This window comes from Rhinatrema bivittatum, chromosome 11 (genome assembly GCF_901001135.1).
Source record: "Rhinatrema bivittatum chromosome 11, aRhiBiv1.1, whole genome shotgun sequence".
Lineage (NCBI taxonomy): Eukaryota > Metazoa > Chordata > Amphibia > Gymnophiona > Rhinatrematidae > Rhinatrema > Rhinatrema bivittatum.
In genome coordinates, this window is record NC_042625.1 from 52,068,741 (window position 1) to 52,090,584 (window position 21,844).

Sequence of the window (21,844 nt, forward strand, 5' to 3'; positions counted from 1 at the left end):
TGACCTAGAAGCCATTCTAATTATATCATATAATGCATCAGATAAGTAAGCCGTAGCCGATTCTAGTTTTGCAGTACTTTCTAATTCAGATAATTGTTGATCTGAACACATAACTAGCACAAACTGCCCCTTGAAGCAGAAAAGAGCCTGCAGAAAATAGATGCTTGATTCAAGCTTCCTATCCAGTGCATCCCGAAGAGTTGCATTCCCTTCCATAGGAATAGTACTCTTCCTGGTAACTGCTGCAACCATTGCATCAACCTTTGGTTTTTGAAAAAGATGATCTAGCACCTCTGGTGGCATAGGATATAGCCTATTAAAGATTCTTAGACGTCTAAAGGCTGCCTCAGACGATTCCCACTCAGAATCACAGATTCAATTTCTGGGTGAAGAGGGAAGTAGATGCTGTCTTCCATGTTCCTCGCAAGATTGGATCCCAACAGGGTGTCTCCTCATATTTTTACTCTTCTACACAAAATGCAGAAATAACCTGCAAAATTAATGCTGACATCTCCTCTTTATGAAATAACCTGATCTGCTCTTCTCCCAATTGGATTTCACCTTCCTCTAAAGAATGCAGAGTACTACCGACTCTCTCATCCTCTAATCTTAACTAACGGGGACAATCAAAATCTAGAGAGTATGATTCAGCCTCCTCTGAATCAAATCTCTTTCTCTTTTGAGGCTCTTTATCCCAGAATGTAAAATGTTACTCCGCCCCTGATCTACAATATTATCATGCTGCCCTTGAAAGGCATGAAAAAGCCTGATGTAGAAATTTGAAAAAGAAAAAGAAAATCAGGTGAAAAAGAACCAGCACTAGTACTAGGGACTTCCTGACTAGCTACCTGAAGAAATTCAAAGGCTGGTAGCAATTTGAGAGGTCCCTGACTTAACGAAGGACCCGCCTTTGATGAAACGATTTGGCTGAGTCATTCAAAATGGCCGCCCATCCAAGTCAGCCATTGGAACAGAAGCCACTAATGGCTCCAGCGAAGCCGAATTTGCTCTAGGAGAAACCTTTTGTTTACCCGACCCCATTATCGACGAAATTTTCTTCACGGTAGAAATGATTTAGGTAATTCGGGTGAATCGGATTTGCTGCTGCAAACCGAGTACAGACCTCCTTCAGCTGACAAGCGTTTGGAACCACACCCGCCACAGCGGCGAATTTTCTCCGACATCGTTAAAGCTTTAAACAAAGCTGAAGGCTCTGAAAAGCAAGCAGCTTACAAAGTAAATGATAAAACTTTTAAAACGCTGCTAAAAACACTGGTCGAAAGTCGGCTGTTGCTCTCAACCTTACCGACCTTGGAAAGGGAGCGGGGATAACAATAATGCAGTCAAAGCGCGCTTCACTGCAGGAGCATGGATCAATACAACCCGTAAAATCATTCAGCAGATTAGTAAATAGGCTAAAATCCTAACTAAATATCTTTCAGTTCAAAACGTGCTGAAATTCAAAGAGTCCATCCAGCGGCTGGAGGCCGAGAACACTGGCTGAATTAGTTCCAAGTGTAATATATATGCTGGTGATGTCATTCAACAAAAAAAGTATATAGAATTCTACCTGCATGCTGCTGGATGAGAACTAACCTATAAGTTCAGGACTGTGGATCAGAAGGTAGAGGAGTCCCTATTTACCTGTTTTACTCCACTCGTGACTTTATAATACCCCTCTATCATATCTCCCGTCAGCCATCTCTTTTCTAAGCTGAAGAGCACCTAACCTTTTTAGCCTTTCCTCATAGGAGAATTGTTGGATTCTCTTTATCATTTTGGTTGCCATTCTCTGTACCTTTTCTATGTCCACTACGTAATTCTTGAGATGGGGGCGACCAGATCTGCACACAATTCTCAAGGTGTGGTTGCACCATGGATTGATTCAGAGGCATTCTGATATTCTCTGTTTTATTTTAGAATAAAGGCTGTAAAGTTTAACTACATTTCTTTTCTTTTTTAAAGTGACTTACTTTATGAAATACCCCAAGTCTCTTGTCCTGTATGTTTGTCTTATTAGTTTGTAAGCTCTATTGAGCAGGGACTGTCTTTTGTGTGTGTGTGTGTGTGTGTGTGTGTGTGTTTGAACAGTGCTGCGTATGTCATGTAGCACTATAGTAGTAATAGTAAAAGTGACAGTCAGGAAATATAGAGCACACCAATGGCAAAAGATACAACAGGTTCCTGTGTAAGATCTGCCCTGTCAGAGGGGTTTACTGCGTGCCTCTGATGAAAAAGGTTAATTCAGTTATTTTACTTGGATTCGCACACTTAAGAAAGGAAGTGACTTATCCTAAACTGAAGCCTCCAATCCAGTGGGGAGAGCTTGTGTGATGATGCATCACTCTGGGGAAACATTCTCTCTGCTACATCAGGAACAGCCCAAACCTGACTCCTTTCGTCCTCTTGCATTTCTGAGTTTCAAAAGGAAAATTGTAAGAATTATGAATCTTCCTTCTACATAGCAAGATGGGGCTCAGCCTGCTCCCAACGGCCTGGTATCTCCAGGTGTCCCCTGCTGTTTTAAACAGGGAACCTTCTGTAGTGAAACTAAGATTCAGGAGTAAAGTCGCAGAGTAAGTATTACCAAAACAACTCATCCCCCCCCCCAGCCAGCCCTCCTCAATATGTACTGACAAAGTTACCTTCCGATTTCTGAGCACGTCCCAGAATCTGTGGCCACTGCTGCTCTCTTGAAGATATATTGGGGTGCAGAATGGAGTCCAAAGAATAACCCCAGAAACAGAATCAGGGCCAACAGGACTGCAGCTAGGAGACCAACCACCAAGAACTTCATTCTGCAGGGACAAAGAATAAATACAAGAAGCTAATCAGAGCTTGACATGCACCTTTCATTTTATTTGGATTCAGAGAGGGAGCGGTTCCAAGCACAACCAAACTCATATCCCATTTTCACCAGCAGCTAACCCTACCTTTACCTCTTCTCTGTTGGCGCCAGAAGGATTAGAGATAATCTTTAACTATTGGTTCAGATAATGGAATGAAGACAGAGAAATGGAAATGTTTGGTAAATCAGAGCAATTCTGAGTGGAAGCAGCTACAAGAGTGATGCAAGCGTAGAAGTAGGAGGATGAGGGGGAATCTTAGAAGATACTGTGGCATGAAGCTAGTGTAGTTTATGCTTCCAGATCAGTTTTGACAGAAGCTGTGCAGACCCCGCTCCCGACGGATTTCTAGGCCTCGGGAAGTGGGGGGAAGGTCCAGAGGGAGGGGTGCTAGTTTATATTGTGGGCGGTGGATGGGAGGGCCTGTCCTCAGTTATAGGTTTTGCTCTGAGGATGGGGTTTGTCATGGGGGGAGGTGCATGCGATGGCTCGTATCGATCTCAGCATATTTTTCTATTTATGAGATGTGAGGTGGGGGGATGCAAAGGCCGATAGGGCATCTTTAAAATTAGGTGAGGGGAGAGAGGAAGCTCCCTTTAATTCTTTTGTTTGTTGGCAAAAGCACTAATTACCCATAAGAACATACATAAGACCAAGGGTCCATCAAGCCCAGTATCCTGTTTCCAACAGTGGCCAATCCAAGTCACAAGTACCTGGCAAGTACCCAAACATTAGATCACAAGCTATGAAGCTTCTATTGTTTAGTAATTACTTTCATAGCAGTTTATGGATTTATCCTCTAGAAACTTATCCAGATCTTTTTTAAACCCAGTTACACTAACTGCTGCAACCACATCCTCTGGCAATGAATTCCAGAACTTAACTATGCACTGAGTGAAAAAGAATTTTCTTTGATTTGTTTTAAAGAGCTACTTGCTAACTTCATGGAGTGGCCCCTGGTTCTTCTATTATCTGAGAGAGTAAATAACCAATTTACATTAAATTGTTCAAGTCCTTTCATGATTTTGTAGACTTCTATCATATCCCCCCTCAGTCGTCACTTCTCCAAACTGAACAGTCCTAACGTCTTTAGCCTTTCCTCATAGGGCAGCCGTTCCATGCCCCTTATCATTTTCTCTGCACTTTGTCCAGTGCAGCTATATCCTTTTTGAGATGTGATAACCAGAACTGCACACAGTATTCAAGGTGTGGTCTCACCATGGAGCGATACAGAGTCATAATGACATCCTCATGAGGGACTTTGTCAAACACCTTCTGAAAATCTCTTAATAATTCCTAATATTCTGTTTGCTTTTTTGATCACCATAGCACACTGGGCCGACAATGTCAATGTATTATCCACTATGACGCCTAGATCTCTTTCCTGGGTGGTAATTCCTAAGATAGAACCTAACATTGTGTAACTACAGCAAGGGTTATTTTTCCCTATGTGCATTACTTTGCCCTTGTCCACATTAAATCTCATCTGCCATTTGGAAGCACAATCTTCCAGTCTTGTAAGGTCCTCCTGCAATTCATCACAATTCGCTTGAGATTAACTACTATGCTAATTTTGTGTCATCCGCAAATTTGATCACCTGACTCGTTGTACTCCTTTCCAGATCATTTATAAATATATTAAAAAGCACTGGCCAAGTATAGATCCCTGAGGCACTCCACTGTTTACCTTTTTCCACTGTGAAAACAGACCATTTAATTCTACTCTCTGTTTCCTGTCTTTTAACCAACTTGCAATCCACAAAATGACATCACCTTCTATCCCATGACTTTTTAGTTTTCATAGAAGCTTCTCATGAGGGACTTTGTCGAACGCCTTTTGAAAATCCAAATACACTACATCTACCGGTTCACCTTTATCCACATGTTTATTCACCCATTAAAAAAATGTAGGAGATTTGTGAGGCAAGACTTCCCTTGGGTAAATCCATGCTGGCTGTGTCCCATCAAACCATGTCTATCTAAATGTTTTGTGTATTTATTCTTTATAACAGTTTCCTCGATTTTTCCCAGCACTGAAGTCAGGCTCACCGGTCTATAGTTTCCCGGATAACCCCTTTTTAAATATCAGGGTTACATTAGCTATCTTCCAATCTTCAGATACATCGGATGATTTTAATGATATTGTTATAGTTAGGTCTGGGTGGACCCTTGGACATTGTAGCAGCTGACCACGCCCACAGGGGGAAGTCCCGTGAGGGGCCACAGGTCAGGTTCAGCTCTGGACACACAAACACAGATATTTGTTTATTTAGACAGTTTGAGAAGCCACCAGAGGTGGCAGTAGTGAGTAGAAGATGTAGCCCGGGCTGGGCTAGTATTCCCCAGGGCTCTGGAACAGCAGTTCCTCCGTAGCAGTGCTGTAGTGGAGAGAACTGAGAGAATGAGTACAATAGAACATTCACAGAGTCCCAAATATGGAGAAGCCCCGAGATAGGGAGAGCTGGCCCTCGAGGAGTGAGTACCAGATCCCTGGGAGCAGAGAGACTCATTGGCAAAGTACTCACGCAGCGGTTCCACGTAGGAGATGGCACTGGCGCTGGAACGGAGGCAGGCCCTCGAGGAGCGAGTACCTGCTCTGAGGAGTAGATGATAGTAGTACTCACTGATGGTGTCTGTAGCAAATTCTTTCAAGTAGAAGAGGAGATAGATACAGGCAGCGGGTCAGGGAACATGGGCCCTTGAGGAGCGAGTACTGGTTACCTGATAGCGACCTGAAAGAAACAAAAGAGACCCCCGAGGAGCGGGTACCCCGTTAGCAGAAAGAGTCCAATGGAAGTTGGAGAGGCAGAGTAGCTGGGTACGGAGAGTGAATCCCATCCGTAAGAATCCCCTTGCTAACTCAACGGCTAGCAATAAACTGTAGGCTTAAATATCCGGGCAGGAACGCGCCAATGAGGAAATAAGAATGAGGGCCACGCGGTGCTAAGGTACCTGTAGAACATGGTGGGAAGCAGCGCCCAAGCCGGTCTGGGGACGCCAGTGAGGCGGACACTGCGGCGGCCAGGCGTCCGTGAAGAGCAGGAAGAGCCGCAAAAAAAGGAAAGGTAGGCGGAGTGAAGCCGTAGGGAAGTGATGGTCGCAACAGTACCCCCCTTGAAAGGGCGGTCTCCACTGCGGGTACCAGGTTTTGATTTCCAAGGATACGAGAGATGAAACTGATGGAGCATCTCTTTGTTAAGGATATTAGCCAGAGGCTCCCAAGAATTTTCTTCGGGGCCAAAACCTTCCCATGAAAGAAGGTATTCCCAAGACTTGCCTTGTCTTCGGACATCAAGAACGGCTTCGACCTTGTATTCTAGGTCATCGTCTGCACTGATGGGAGATGGTTCCTGAGACTTGGAAGAGAACTCACTGAGAATGAGTGGTTTCAAAAGTGAAACATGGAAAGCGTTGTGGATGTTTAATCCAGGTGGTAACTTCAGACTGTAAGTGATGTTGCCAAGACATCGGAGGATTGGAAATGAGAAGCCACCAGAGGTGGCAGTAGTGAGTAGCATTTCTTTTGTCTGAGTCCATAATTGATGGATATCATCAGCAGTGGATTGAGTTGCTGGGGACGTCACTGAGAGCTTCAGTGGAAGTGGCGGTGATGGTAAACGTCCATATACCACTTCAAAAGGTGTTGATCCAGTGGATGATGCTGGATGAGAATTAATGACGAATTCAGCCCATGGGAACAGATCCGCTCAATTATTCTGACTACAACTCACATAGGCCCAAATGAACTGTTTCAGGGTTTATTCATCTGTTCTATTTGGCCATTTGATTGAGGATGATAGGCTGATGTATAATCTAGAAAAATGTCGAAAAGCTTGCACAAAGCCTTCCAGAATCTTGCCGTGAACTGTGATTCTCAATCCAAGATTATGCGCTTCGGTAGGCCGTGAAGGCAAAAGATGTGGGTTATAAAGAGCTTCGCAAGCTTCAAGGCTGAAGGTAAGTCAGGCAGCACCATGAATTGGGCCATCTTGCTGAAACGGTCGACTGTGACCCAAATGGTATTCATACCTCCAGAGAGGGGAAGATCGACTACAAAGTCAGTAGCAATATGCGTCCAGGGCTGTTCCGGAGCTGGAAACAGTTGCAGCAATCCCCACGGTTGGCCAGAAATAGCTTTCTGCTTGGCACAGTTGGCACAAGATGCTACGTAGGACAGTGTATCTTCCTTGACAGTTGGCCACCAATAATACTTCTGTAGCTTCAGCAGGGTACGGTGTTGACCAGGATGGCCAGCCAGCTTGGAATTGTGAGCCCAATAGAGCACTTTCTTCCTGAGATGTTTAGGCACGATGGTTTTACCAGCGGGCACAGTATGAGTAGCCGCCAAGATGACTTTCATCGGGTCGATAATATGCTGAGGTTCTTCTGGAACATCCTCCGAGAGAAAGTAGCGTGACAGGGCATCAGCTCTGGTATTCTTGTCTCCGGGGCAATATTTGAGCACGAAGTCAAAACGGTTAAAAAATAAGGACCATCTGGCTTGTCTATGGTTAAGACGTTGCGCATGGCGGAGATACTCTAGATTCTTATGGTCCGTAAACACGGTAATTTGATGTTGAGCGCCTTCGAGCCAAGGCTGCCATTCCTCGAATGCCAACTTAATAGCCAGGAGCTCTTTATCTCCGATCCCATAGTTCTTCTCTGCCGGAGAGAAACGTCGCAAGAAGAAGGAGCAGGGACGTAAGGATTTGGAGTCTCCAGTTTGGCTCAATACAACCCCCACACTGACATCAGAAGCATTGACCTGCACGATGAATGGCTTATTGGGGTCTGGATGACGCAGGCATGGTTCAGTGGAAAAGGCAGTCTTTAAATCCCCGAACGCGGAAATGGCCTTCGCAGACCATTTAGAAGCATTGGCCCCTTTCCAGGTCATAGACGTTAAGGGCACAGTTAAAGAAGAATAATTCTTTATAAAGCTTCTATAGTAATTAGTGAACCCCAAAAATCATCTCAGGGCCTTCAGCTGGTAGGTTGGGACCAATTTTTAATACTCTCTAATTTTTGGGGATCCATCTGGAAGCCATCTATAGACACAATATAGCCAAAAAAAGGCACAGAGTCCTTATGGAATTCGCACTTGGATAGCTTGGCATAGAGCCGATGTTCTCAAAGTCTTCGTAGTACTTGCTTGACGTCCTCTAGATGAGTAGACAAGTCCTGAGAAAATATCAGGATGTCATCTAGGTATACTACGACACTCTTGTACAACAGGTCCCGCAAGATGTCGTTCATCATGTTCTGGAACACAGCAGGTGCATTGCATGGGCCGAAGGGCATTACTAAGTACTTGAAATGACCATCTTGAGCGTTGAAGGTTGTTTCCATTCGTCGCCACCGCGAATGCGAACTAAGTTATAGGCTCCCTTCAGGTCAAGTTTCGAGAATATCTTGGCACCCTGAAGTCAGTCGAACAGCTCTAAGATTAAAGGCAGGGGATATTGGTCTTTGATCGTGATCTCATTCAGACCTCGATAATCGATACAAGGACGTAAAGTACCATCTTTCTTCCCCACAAAGAAGAAGCCTGCGCTAGCTGGAGACTTTGATGGTCTAATGAATCCTTTCTTTAAATTCTCCTCGATGTACTTGGACATAGCCTTATTCTCTATTACAGAAAGTGGATAGACATGTCCTTTAGGAGTTTCATTGTTCGGTTTCAGCCTTATGGCACAGTCGTAAGATCTATGTGGAGGAAGGATGTTAGCAACTTCTTTGGAGAACACATCACAGAATGATGCGTATTGAGGGGGCAGTCCTGACATCACTGGAGTGGTAGGCATGCAGAGGACAGGAAAAATCTCCTTAATACAATTGCCAGGACAACCTGGGCCCCAGCTGGAGAGTTCCAAGGTGGACCAGTCGAATTGAGGCTGATGCAACTGCAACCAGGGTAACCCCAGAACGATAGGGTGCATGGCCTTCTCTAACACAAAGAAGGGAATTGACTCAGTGTGGAGGGCTCCGGTGCGAAGGGTCACCGGGTCGGTGCGACAGGTCACGTCACCCGCAAAGGCTCTCCATGGCTAGATGATAAGAGCAGTGGAACTTTCAAAGTGACGAGGGGAATCCTCAAATGTTCCACTAGGCATCGAAGTATAAAGTTGCCTCCTGCCCCTGAATCCACCAGGGCAAGAGTTTGAAATTCAGATGGTTCGCAGATCAAAGAGACTGGGAGAGAGAGCGGAGGAGAGGGCGTAGTAAGGCCTAAGAATAGTCCTCCCACAGGACTTAGGCCCGTCCGTTTTCCGGACGAATTGGGCATGTTGGGACATCGTGACCAGCTTGTCCACAGTACATACACAGGCCATGCCTTTCCGAAGTCTTCTCTCTTTTGAAGTCAGGTGACTGTGACCAAGTTGCATCGGTTCCTCTCCACTGGCGACAGGTATTGCTGGAACCATCCGAAGTTCAGGTTTAGCATGAGCCTCCTTCTAAACCGGTCCTTTACTAGGCTTGAGTTCTTTCACCTTATCACGAAGCCGGTGGTCAATTCTAGTCGCCAAAGCCACTAGTTCAGCCAGCTAGTCAGGTGTCTCACGAGCGGCCAGCTCGTCTTTCAAGCGAGTATCCAGACCTCTGAAGAAGAGGGTTTTCAGACATTTGGGATCCCAGCATAATTCCGTAGCAAGAGTCTTAAACTCTGTTGCAAAATCAGCCAGTGGTCGGTTGTCTTGCTTCAGGTCCACTAAAGCAGAACCAGCAACAGTCACTCGAGCAGGATCATCGAAAATGGATTTAAACAAAACCAAAAATCCATCAATATCCTGCAGAAATGGGTCCTTACTTTCCCACAGCGTTGAGGGCCAAGACAAGGCCCTTCCATCAAGATAAGGTGAATTCCCTCATATCCTGAAAAAGACCTCCATACTTAAAAGCAAAAGCAAAAGATACATCCGATCTTAACAATTACAGACCCATAGCTTCCCTTACTTCCCTAGCCAAATTAATAGAATCTGTAGTACTCCGCCAGCTAACCGACTTCCTAACTGAACATAATATCCTTCATGTCAATCAACATGGATTCAGAAAAGGTCATTCCACAGAAACACTCCTCCTATCTTCTTTTGATACCTTCTTCTGCGCATGTGACTCATATACAGACTATATTATAGTTTTCTTAGATATATCAGCAGCATTTGATACCATTAATCATCAGATACTCATTTCAGGTCTTAAAAACATAGGCATTACAGGTACAGTTTTGAATTGATTTTCATCATTTCTCTCCAACCAACCCCAACAAGTCAATTACAATCAGCATCACTCCTCTCCCTACATTATTAACTCCGGCGTTCCTCAAGGTTCATCTCTTTCTCCTATTCTGGTCAATATATATCTTCTCCCTTTATGTAACATTCTATCCTCTCTCAACCTTCAATTCAAAATATATGCAGACGACATCCAATTCTTCGTTCCATATAAAACATCATGGTCAGACACCCTATCCCTAGTTTCTCTCTACTTATCTACCATCAATTCCTGGCTCTCTCATAATCGATTAAAACTAAACCCGGCAAAAACTGAACTTATACACTTATCCTCTATCTCCGATACTTCACTAGGTCCACCATCACATCTGACAATCAATAACGTCACTATTCCCATAACACGTTCTGCCATAAGCCTTGGTGTAAACATTTTATTTATTTATTTATTTATTTATTTATTTATTTAATGTTTTTTGTTATACCGAGTTTCATGACAGGCATCACATCAACCCGGTTTACAATTAACAAAGTGTGAAAGCATAACGTAGCGTAATAAACAATATTCTCAATAAGAACCTTGAACTTTTAAATACAGGGAATCAGAAAAAGGATGTGAGAAAGTTACAATAAAACGGGGAAAAATTAACTTGGAACTGGAAGAGGGGAGAGAAAGAACAGAGCAATATTTACATTTCAGACAATTAATGTAATTACATTTCAGACAATTAATGTAATAGAGTAGCAAGATGAGTAAATAAGACTATGCGAATAAATGTGGCGGTACATCACTATGAAACGGAACATAAGTAACCGGATGGCTAAATATGCCACAGAATATGAATAAATATGACACAGTATATAGATCCAATTGTGCTGTTGCGTGAAGGTTTTATTCAGGGCTTGGAAATGCTTTTTTGAAAAGCCAAGTTTTTAGTCTTTTCCTAAATGTTAGCGAGCATGACTCCTGTCTCAAATCTGGTGGGATAGAGTTCCAGAGGGCATAAACTCAGATCTTTCCTTAAAACAACATATTTCCTTACTCACAAAAAAATCGTTCTACAAACTACGACTCTTAAAACATCTCCGCCCTCTACTCTTCTACCGAGACTACAAAACCATTCTTCAATCTTTAATCTTCTCCGGTCTAGATTACTGTAATGCTCTTTACCTAGGATTGCCAGACTCTTCACTCTACCCACTTCAACTGATTCAAAATGCTGCAGCTCGGATATTAACCAGAACCTCTCCACGCCACCATATTACTCTATTTTACAATCGTTACATTGATTACCCATAAAGTTCAGAATAAAATACAAAATTCTCTCCATTATTCATAGCTTAATTCATAATCATACATCCACCTGGCTCTGCTCACTACTACGCATCTATAAACCAACGCGACATTTAAGATCACTTAACCAAAATCTACTAGATATCCCTTCCCCCAAACAAGCCAGACTAGATCTCACCAGAAAGAGAGCCTTTTCAATAGCCGGACAAATACTTTGGAATTCTCTACCAAACCATCTCCGTTCAATTTCCAATCCCTCTCACTTCAAAAAATCTCTCAAAACCTACCTTTTTCAACTTGCATTTAATACCTCATCTAACTAAACTGCTACCAATACCCAATCTACATCTACAAAGCTACTTACACCCTCCATAACTCTCACCTCACACAATCTATAATTACAAAACATACTCACTCTCTCCATAACTCTCACCTCATACTTTCTCTATTCAACACATCCTTCCCTCCCCTTATAATATTATACAACCTCTATATTTCACATTTTCTCTACCTTACCCATTCCCCCAAAATAATAAGCCCCACGGCACCAAACCCTTTTTATTTATATAAGCCTTAATGCTAGCACTCTGACTAGCCATTGACCGTTTTATGTAAAATTTAAAAAATTCTATTTTATTTTGATTATTTTATGTTTTATTTTATTTTTGTGAACCGTTTTTGACAAAAATTTATTTAAAAAAAACGGTATATAAATGCTTTTAAATAAATAAAATAAATAAATAAAATATAAGTAGTCTTGGCATAGGCTATGGGGAAGTGAGAAGGCTGTAATGCAAAATGCATGCAGCACTGATTTAGGAAACTTCTAGTTCTTTGAATCTCTCCAGAAAAACGAACTGGAGCAGCCAGAGGTACCGTAGTCTTTATAGCTACTTCAGGTAACTGACCTTCATTACTGGAAGCAGCGCATTGATTCTTCTGTGCGTGCAGCTGATGGAACACAGATGTGAGTTTCTCCAATGCGTCTTGTTGTTCAGCAATGCGCAGGGCCAGGCCCGGAATGGCCTGCAGGGCATTGAGCTGTGCCGGATCCATGGAGTTAGCAATCTGTTATAGTTAGTGAGGTTTGGGTGGACCCTTGGATACTGTGGCAGCTGACCATGCCCACGGGGGGAAGTCCCGTGAGGGGCCACAGGTCAGGCTCAGCACTGGACACACACAGATATTTCTTTATTTAGACAGTTTGAGAAGCCACCAGAGGTGGCAGTAGTAAATAGAAGATGTAGCCCGGCTGGGCTAGTATTCCCCAGGGCGCTGGAACAGCGGTTCCTCTGGTAGCAGTGCTGTAGTGGAAAGAACTGAGAGAATGAGTACAATAGAACATTCACAGAGTCCCAAATATGGAGAAGCCCCGAGATAGGGAGAGCTGGCCCTCGAGGAGCAAGTACCAGATCCCTGGAGGTAGAGAGACTCATTGGCAAAGTACTCACGCAGCGGTTCCACATAGGAGATGGCACTGGCGCTGGAACGGAGGCAGGCCCTCCAGGAACGAGTACCTGGTTCCAGGGAGGCAGCTCTGAGGAGTAGATGATAGTAGTACTCACTGATGGTGTCTGTAGCGAATTCTTCCAAGTAGAAGAGGAGATAGATGCAGGTAGCTGGTCAGGGAACATGGGCCCTCGAGGAGCGAATACCGGTTACCTGATAGTGACCTGAAAGAAGCAAAAGAGGCCCCCGAGGAGCGGGTACCCCACTAGCAGAAAGAGTCCAATGGAAGTTGGAGAGGCAGAGTAGCTGGGTATGGAGAGCGAATCCCATCCATAAGAATCCCCTTGCTAACTCAACGGCTAGCAATAAACTGTAGGCTTAAATATCCGGGCAGCGTGACGTCATCACAGGGGGACTCCCCCGAGGAACGCGCCAATGAGGAAATAGGAATGAGGGCGGCGCAGCGCGCACACCCTAAGGAACCTGTAGAACATGGCAGGAGGCAGCGCCCAAGCCGGTTCGGGGATGCCGGAGAGGACAGCAGGTGGACGCCGCGGCAGCCAGGCATCCGTGAAGAGTAGGAGGAGCCGCAAAAAAAAAAAGGTAGGCGGAGTGAAGCCGTCGGGAAGTGACGGTCGCAACAGATATGTCACAAATTTTACTTATAGATCTGAAATTTCATTTTTTAGTTCTTTCATCCAGTCCAGGTGATTTGCAACTCTTTAGTTTATCAATCAGGCCTACTACATCTTCCAGGTTCACCGTGATTTGATTCAGTTGAATACCTTCTCTGGAATGGGTATATCTCCAATATCTTCTTCAGTAAACACTGATGCAAAGAAATCATTTAATCTTTCCGCAATGACCTTATCTTCTCTAAGTACCCCTTGGATCGTTGATCATCCAACAGTCCAACTGACTACCTTGCAGGCTTTCTGCTTAAGATATATTTTAAAAAGTTTTTATTGTGAGTTTTTACATCTACAGCCAACTTCTTTTCAAATTTTAACTTAGTCTGCCTTATCAATGTTTTATATTTAACTTGCCAGTGCTTATGCTTTATCCTATTTTCTTCTGATAAATCCTTCTTCCAATTTTGAATGAAGATCTTTTGGCTAACATAGCCTCTTTCACCTCACCTTTTAACCATGCCGATAATTGTTTTGCCTTCCTTCCACCTTTCTTAATGCGTGGAATACATCTGGTCTGTGCTTCTAGGATGGTATTTTTTAACAATGTTCACGCCTGTTGCATACTTTTTACCTTTGTAGCTGCACCTTTCATTTTTTTTCTAACTATTTTTCTCATTTTGTCAAAACTTAGCGCTAGAGCCGTTGATTTATATACTATCCCCCTTCCAGTCATTAATTCAAATTTGATCATATTATGATCACTTTTGCCAAGCGGCCCCATCACCTTACCTCTCTCACCAAATCCTGCGCTCCACTGAGAATTAGATCTAAAATTTCTCCCTCTCTTGTCAGCTCCTGAATCAATTGCTCCATAAAACTGTCTTTTATTCCATCCAGGAACTTTGTCTCTCTAGCATGCCCTGATGTTTCACTTACCCAGTCAATATTGGGGTAATTGAAATCTCCCATTATTACTGCACTACCAGTTTGGTTAGCTTCCTTAATTTTTCTTAGAATTCCACTGTCTGTCTCGCAAATTTGGCCAGGTGGATGGTAGTACTCCTATCACTATTCTCTTCCCCAGCACACAAGGGATTTCTACCCATAAAGATTTGATTGTACATTTAGTCTTATGCAGGATCTTTATCCTGTTGGACTCTATGCCATCCCGGACATAAAGTGCCACCCCGCCACCAAGATGCTCCTCTCTGTCATTGCGATATAATTTGTACCCCAGTATAGCACTATCCCATTGGTTATCCTCTTTCCACCATGTCTCTGAGATGCCAATTAAGACTATATCATCATTCACTGCTATACACTCTAATTCTCCCATCTTACTTCTTAGACTTCTTTAGCTTTTGAAGGTATCCAGATAAGTAGCAAATTATCTGGCCTCACAAGGCCAGATAATGTAGCCGGATATCTGTGATATTTGCTAAGTTAGCTGGATAACTCAACTCCTCCCAGACACGCCCCTGTAATGCCCCTTTTTTTATCTGGCTAAATTATAGCTGGATAATTACATAATTTAGCCAGATAAATGAGTGAATAGCCTATTTTGTCTTTTAGATGGATAACTTGTTGGACCTCCAATTTATTTTCCACTGTAGAACAACAGGTTTAAATGGTGGGTGAATCCTTTGAACTGCTTTTTTGAAACAAGTAATATCCATATGTGAAGAAATTGGCAAACCTTTAATTTTTCTTTTCTAGTGTGCAGTAACTGCAATCTATACCTTCAACGTACCTAAGCCTTTATCTAAGCATTTTTGGAAAAAAGATAAAATGTCTTCTATTTGAGAATGCCATGGAATGTTGCGGGTGTGAATCCTTGAACTGAGGTGGAGTTGGTGCAACCTTCAGGGTGGAGCCATGCAGGTCTTCAGCAACAGCTGGCTGGATGAGGCAGAGGCCCAGCTGGAGCTTCACCTATACCTTGTTCCCCTTAGGTTGAGCCCTCGGGTGTTGGGGACAGCAGGTCTTAGGCAAGAGCTTGTGCTGATGAACTGGAGATCCGTAGAGCTGGTTGGGTAGACAGGCCAGGATCCAGAACAGGTGCAGTTCAGATGTAGTCGAAGATGACAATAAATGATTAAATATTACATTCTGCTTTGTTAAGCTGATTGAAGCTTGCGGCCCATTGCGAGGCGAGAGGCTGCAGATTGAAATTCCAAAGCAAAGATTTTTATGATATTGTCATTTGCCATTAATTAGTTTGAGATTTCTGGATTGGACTTTTGATCCTTTTCCCTCTCTTTGTCAGTTTTTTCTATTTGAGAATGCCATGGAATGTTGCGGGTGTGGATCCTTGAACTGAGGTGGAGCTGGTGCAGCCTTCAGGGTGGAGCCCTGCAGGTCCTCACCAACAGCTGGCTGGATGAGGCAGAGGCCCAACTGGAGCTTCACCTATACCAGCCCTTGTTCACCTTAGGTTGAGCCTTCGGGTGTTGGGGACAGCAGGTCTTAGGCAAGGGCTTCTGCTGATGAACTGGAGATCCATAGAGCTGGTTGGGTAGACAGGCCAGGATCCAGGGCAGGTGCAGTTCAGATGTAGTCGAAGAGCAGGCAGTGGTCAATGACAGGCAGAATTCAAGCATAGTCGAGAATCAGGCAGTGGTCAGTGGCAGGCAGAGTTCAGTTGTAATCAAGAAACAGGCAGTGGTCAGTGGCAGGCAGAGTTCAGTTGTAATCAAGAAACAAGCAGTCGTCAATGGCAGGTGGAGTTCAGTTGTCGTCAAGTGTCAGGCAAGCCAAAGTTAGAACCAGAGATCCATCCAAGGGAAGATAAGATGGATAGGCAGGCTGGGAAGCGAGGAACAGCACAGGCAGGCAAAAGGAGACACTGAAGGACTGAAGATGAAGAACTGAAGACTGACCATGAGATGAAGACAAAGAACTCAGAGAAGAAGACCTATGACTATGAAGACAAAGAACAGGAACAGAGGAACAAAAATTAGCAACACAAGAATAAAGACCAGGAACACAGGAACGAAGACCAGGAACATGCTGAGGCAACTTGCTCTAGCTAGCAGGCCGATATAGTACAGTGCGCGCCAACGGCGCGCACTGTACTGTATCGGCTCCAACGGAGCGCACTGTTAGCCTGCTATTGGACGCGCGTTTTCCCTTACCCCTTATTCAGTAAGGGGAGGAAAATGCGCATCCAAGCCGCGGCACCTAATAGCGCCCTCAACATGCAAATGCATGTTGATGGCCCTATTAGTTATGCGCGCAGGTTACAGAAAGTAAAATGTGCAGCCAAGCCGCACATTTTACTTTCAGAAATTAGCGCCGACCCAAAGGTCGGCGCTAATTTCTTCCAGCACCGGGAAAGTGCACAGAAAAACAGTAAAAACTGCTTTTCTGTGCACCCTCTGACTTAATATCATGGCGATATTAAGTCTGAGGTCCCGAAGAGTAAAAAAAAAATAAAAATTTGAATTCGGCCTGCGGCTGTCAGGCCGAGAACCGGACGCTCAATTGTGCCGGCGTCTGGTTTCCGAGCCCGTAGCTGTCATTGGGCTCGAGAACCGACGCCGGCAAAATTGAGCGTCAGCTGTCAAACCCGCTGACAGCCGCCGCTCCTGTCAAAAAGGAGGCGCTAGGGACGCGATAGTGTCCCTAGCGCCTCCTGTTCCCCGTTTCTACTGCACTGCCTAATTTGCATAGTGAATCGTGCGCACCGGCGAGGGGCCGGTGCGCGCGCCGGGGGAGCGGGCATTCGTCCGCTCTCCCGCGGACTTTACTGTATCGACCCGTAAGTTAGTCGACCTTTGCTGCAGCGTGGACTGTAGGAGGAAAGGCCCTTTTATGGGCCACAAGCCATGAAATCATCCGTGGGCGCCGCGGGGGATTTCCCCGCATTGTTTGCTGCCTGCCTCGACCCTTTGCCTGGACTCTGGATTGTATTGCTCTCTGCCTCCTCTGACCCTTGCTGGACTCTGGACCAGGATTGGCGCTGAACTCCAGAACCATTGTCTGATCTCGAACAGGTTGACTTCTGCTTGTCCTGATTTCCTATTTGACCTAGTTGAGGCCTGCCCAACAGTCTCCGTTCAAGGTAAGACTGTTACTTTCTCTCATTGGATCCACAAAAATCGTAACAGGGGGTTATGAATTCCTCTCCTTTACTGGGGCAGACTGGGAACGAACTGGGAAAGAAGGTAATTGTGTTGGCATGTGTATCTAGTAAAATCCCCCCTGCTTAGGCAAGCAAGGCAGCATTTGCACGCACATGCGTGGATTAATATGAAATCATGTGCACATGTACACGCAAACAGCCGATTTTAAAACACACGCACATATACATGCATATATGCACGTATAGTTTCAAATTCACTGCGTCCATGTGCGCGAGTCGGCAAACGCGCTCACTTTTGCACTCATGCGGGTCTTAAAATTTACCCCATAGTGAGAAACACAAGTACTGAAAGAGACTGTATGCTAAACTCAAGACATCTCTCGATTTCTCTTCGGCATATCACCCAGAATCTAACAGACTCACAGAAAAAAACTACCAGACCCTGAAGGCCTTCCTTAGGGCTTATGCCTCCCACAGTTACTACCATGGACAGAATTTTGTTATAACAATCATACCCGAGAATCCTCAGGCGTTTCTCCGTTCTTCATTGTCTATGGTAGACACTCCAGGGTACCTCTTCCAGTACCCTTAAACACAGAGACACCAGCAGCCAGGTCCCTGGACCTCTGGGGCAGAACTCACCAACTCTTTCGTAAGGCTGCTGAGAACTATAAAAAAGGACGCTGACAAAAAAAAGACACCCTGCACCCTCGCTCTTGCCAGAGTCCTTAGTTTGGTTAAATGCCAGGACCTCCACTGAATTCACTACTCATTTCATCGATCCGAGCCCCAAATATTGCATGTTGCCCTTCCTGGGGGCAACATGCAATATTTAAATTAGGGCTTATGTTATCAAGGAGGCACTAAGGTCGCTTCCACGCCTCTAGCACCTCCTTGAAAACAAGAGCCCGCAATCGTTGGCCGTCCGCCGGTTAGGAAAACAGATGCTGAATTTATCGGCGTCTGTTTTCCTAAACGGTGCACAGCCAGGGGTTCAGGAAACAGACACTTGTCAATTGAGCATCCATTTCCTGCACCCAATTGCCAGCGCTTTTTTTAAAATTATTTTTTTAAAGATTTGTTCCCCCTACTTAATATCTCAGCGATATTACAGAAAAGTTTAATATCTCAGCGATATTACAGAAAAGCAGTTTTTTCTATACTACTTTTAGGAGCGCTCAGCAATTAACGTCTGCTCGGGCAGACAATTTCTGAGTGCAAAAATGTGCATCATAGACGCACATTTTTTTTTTGCATTCAGAGTGAATAATTAATAGCCTCAGTCACATGCATTTGCATGTGATGAGCGCTATTAGTTCCACTCCGCATATTGCATGAGGGGATTAGGTAACGCCTATACAACCGCCGTCCAACTGTGGGTTATACAGTGCTCTCAGCCCCAAGATAGGCTGTATCAACTAAATAGTGGTCACTAACTCTGCAGCATGACTGGATAAGTGTCAGACTGCACATTGTCATTTAGCTCTCCTCCTCTGAAATGTGTGATGTTGCCATAGTTTATAGGCAGGGATGATAACTTTAAAAATGAGCACGCATGTGCCTACCGTATATATGCACGTATGTGGTGGGTGTGAACTCACATATGCTGGAATTTTAAATTGTTCCTGCAAGTGCACGCATATAATTTAAATTACAGCTAATGCACGTGTGCTCTAAATTTTAAGCAGTTACACCAGGAAATGTTCTTCACGTATCTTTCCTTAGGACTTGTCGGCTTTACATGCGCAAGTGAGCACATTTTAAAATATGCGCATGTGAAGGAAAGAACCATTTTGACCACTTAGTCCACCAGTTTGCTCAATCTATCTCCAGGTCATCAAGACCTCTCTGGATTTTCAGCCTCCACACCCCCGATTTACCCAGATCCCTCACCCAGTCAGGTTTTTTTTCAGACTTGTGCCTGACCAAGAGCAGAAGTAAGCATCTGCGTTGAAATTGGCTTCTTTCTGCCTGTATAGTGCTTTTTTTTAAGTTGTTTTTTTCCAGAGTGGACTTTGGCTACAAACACAAATGTGACTCTGCTACCTTCAGTGCAGCGCCTCTCTCATAAACAGCACCCTGTCAGTAAAGCTCATGCATTGCTTTTTCCGTTTGATACATCCTATTAAAATGAGTCTTACCTCGGAGGCTGACCTTTTGAAGGAAAGGAAAAGCTTAGAGAGGGTCCCTCTTATTTTTTAAAAATGGCTTCAGAACTTAACTGCCGCTGCGCTCCACCGTGCCCTCTGCTGGCAGGGGAGGGAGCAAATATAAGGTGGGCTCGCTTCTTCAGCCTTCTAGCTGGGAGCCTGGCCCAAACAAAGGTGCCAAATCAGAAAACCAAACTCTTCCAAATCAGCTTTGAAGGGCTCCTTGGTAGCTCAGGGCGACCCTCAGAGCAGTTGGAAGCAGAGAATACTGAGCAGCGAGGGTTCCAGCAGCACCAGCGAGCGTCGCTGATGTCAGGCATATTAAATAATTAATTTAAAGGGCCTTCCACCCCTTCCTTCGGTTGGGAGCCAGGCCTCAGCAGAGATGTCAAATCAGAAAAAGAAACTCTTCCAAGAGAGCTTTGAAGGGCTCCCGGTACTTCAGGGCAACCCTCACAGTGCTGCTGATGTCAGACATTAAAAAAATAATTAAAACGGAATCCCCCCCCCCCCCCCCCATCAGCAGAGAGGAAAGGGATGAATTGTTTCTGGACAGGTGGAGCAGAAAGACAAGAAATGATTTCATTTTCCACTCCCAAAGGACGTGAATGCATGCACTTTGCACTGACTGTAAAAGTATGTGGTCTCTTTGCCCTGCTGGTCTGCATTTTCACAGAGAAAGTGACTCTGCAGAGAGTTTCTTGGTTTGTAACCACAGACCTGCAGCCTCTTCAGGCAGTGTGAAAATCCCCCCTAAAACTCTATTTTTCAATATTTTATAGCCATTCACTACTCACCCTAACATCTGCCCCACATGGGCCGTTAGAAAGAAGCATTTCCAGGCCTTTCGTCAGAAGCACTAGTGTCTGACTTTTGCTAGGACTGTCAAAACGGGGAGTGACTGAAGGCTGAACTTTCTGTCTGTCAGAACTGTAATTAGTCTAATCTCTGAAAATGAGTTATTGAGTGGCTATAACCCTGCTGAAATCTAATCAAATTCAGGTACAGAGGGTTGGCAGGACAGGGCCCAGGGTTTGTGTGTATGCATGAATTGGAGAGGACGATTATAATCATCACTGGCAATCGCTCAGTCGAGGATTGTCCCGTGTCTCGGTCTGAGGATGGCCAAGGAGTCTGATCTCAGATCGACAGACTGTCTCAGCTTGGGCTCATATTTCCAAGTCAGTTGCCAATTAGGCTCCCATTTTTCCACCTCCAGCTGCCATCATAGAGATGAGATCCTTGTAGCAGACTCTTTATCTGCGGTGATCCTGGGCATTAGTCTCCCAGGTGTTGGTGACTATCTACCTTTTCATGCTGACCTTGAGGATGTCCATGAAGAGCTTTCTCTGCCCTCCTGCGTTATGCCTCCAGCTGAGGAGGGAGAATAAATCTTGCTTCAGGGACAGGATAATGTGGCTAGCTCAGTGAGGTTGATTTTGAATGATCCATTAACTTGCTGCTTGTTGTATTTTGCCTGGAGGGGTGGCTGATGTTGGTGCATCTGTTTATCTGACTGTATTTGGAAGCAACATTGATGGTACCTCTCCAGTGTCATCCACATCTCAGCTGTGTACACTAGGCTGGGGGATCTTGACCAGCTAAATCATGAGCTTGGTTTTTAATCTGATGTTGTGATTGTGGAGTGTCCATTTCTTCAGATGAATGAAGGTTGTATTTGCAAATCTGAGGCAATATCAGATTTTTTATTGTTGTTATAGTCTTTCAAGACAATGACTTCTGAGATTGATTTATTTAATGTAATTTATTTATTTTTGTGTACTGCCAATTCCATGGCCCTAGGCGGTGAACAATGAAACATACATAATTCAATTAAAATAACAAAACAAAGGATAAAAAGATCATAAATGAAATTGAACAACAGAAACGTCCACAGTTCAACACTAAATCAAATGCTAGCCTGAAAAGGAGTTTTTGTACAATTCATTACCTGCAGCTCGTGTGGGATAGAATTCCAGAGCTCAGGGGTGGCCACAGAAAAGGCACCTTCTCATGTGTCGGCAGTAATGCCTAGCGAACTGACAGCACGTCAAGTAGATCTCTCTGCGAGGATCTCAAGGCACGAGATGGATTTAGTGACGAAGAAGGACATTCACCTAAGGATTGGAGTCCATTGCCAATAACTTATGGACCAACTTC

At 44.4% G+C, this 21,844-nt stretch overlaps 1 protein-coding gene across 3 annotated transcripts in view; it reads right to left on the reverse strand.

Annotated features, from left to right (window-relative positions):
* Positions 1-19,930, reverse strand: part of LOC115072958 (glutathione hydrolase 1 proenzyme-like) — a 184,725-nt gene extending 164,795 nt beyond the window's left edge. For all 3 annotated transcript variants that reach the window (XM_029571001.1, XM_029571002.1, XM_029571000.1), the window contains exons 1-2: positions 19,676-19,930; positions 2,646-2,798 (exon numbers count right to left, since the gene is read on the reverse strand). In XM_029571001.1, the coding sequence (XP_029426861.1) occupies positions 2,646-2,797 (152 nt within the window). In that variant the 5' untranslated portion in view covers position 2,798; positions 19,676-19,930. The remainder of the gene's footprint in view (positions 1-2,645; positions 2,799-19,675) is intronic.
* Positions 19,931-21,844: the final 1,914 nt, after the last annotated feature.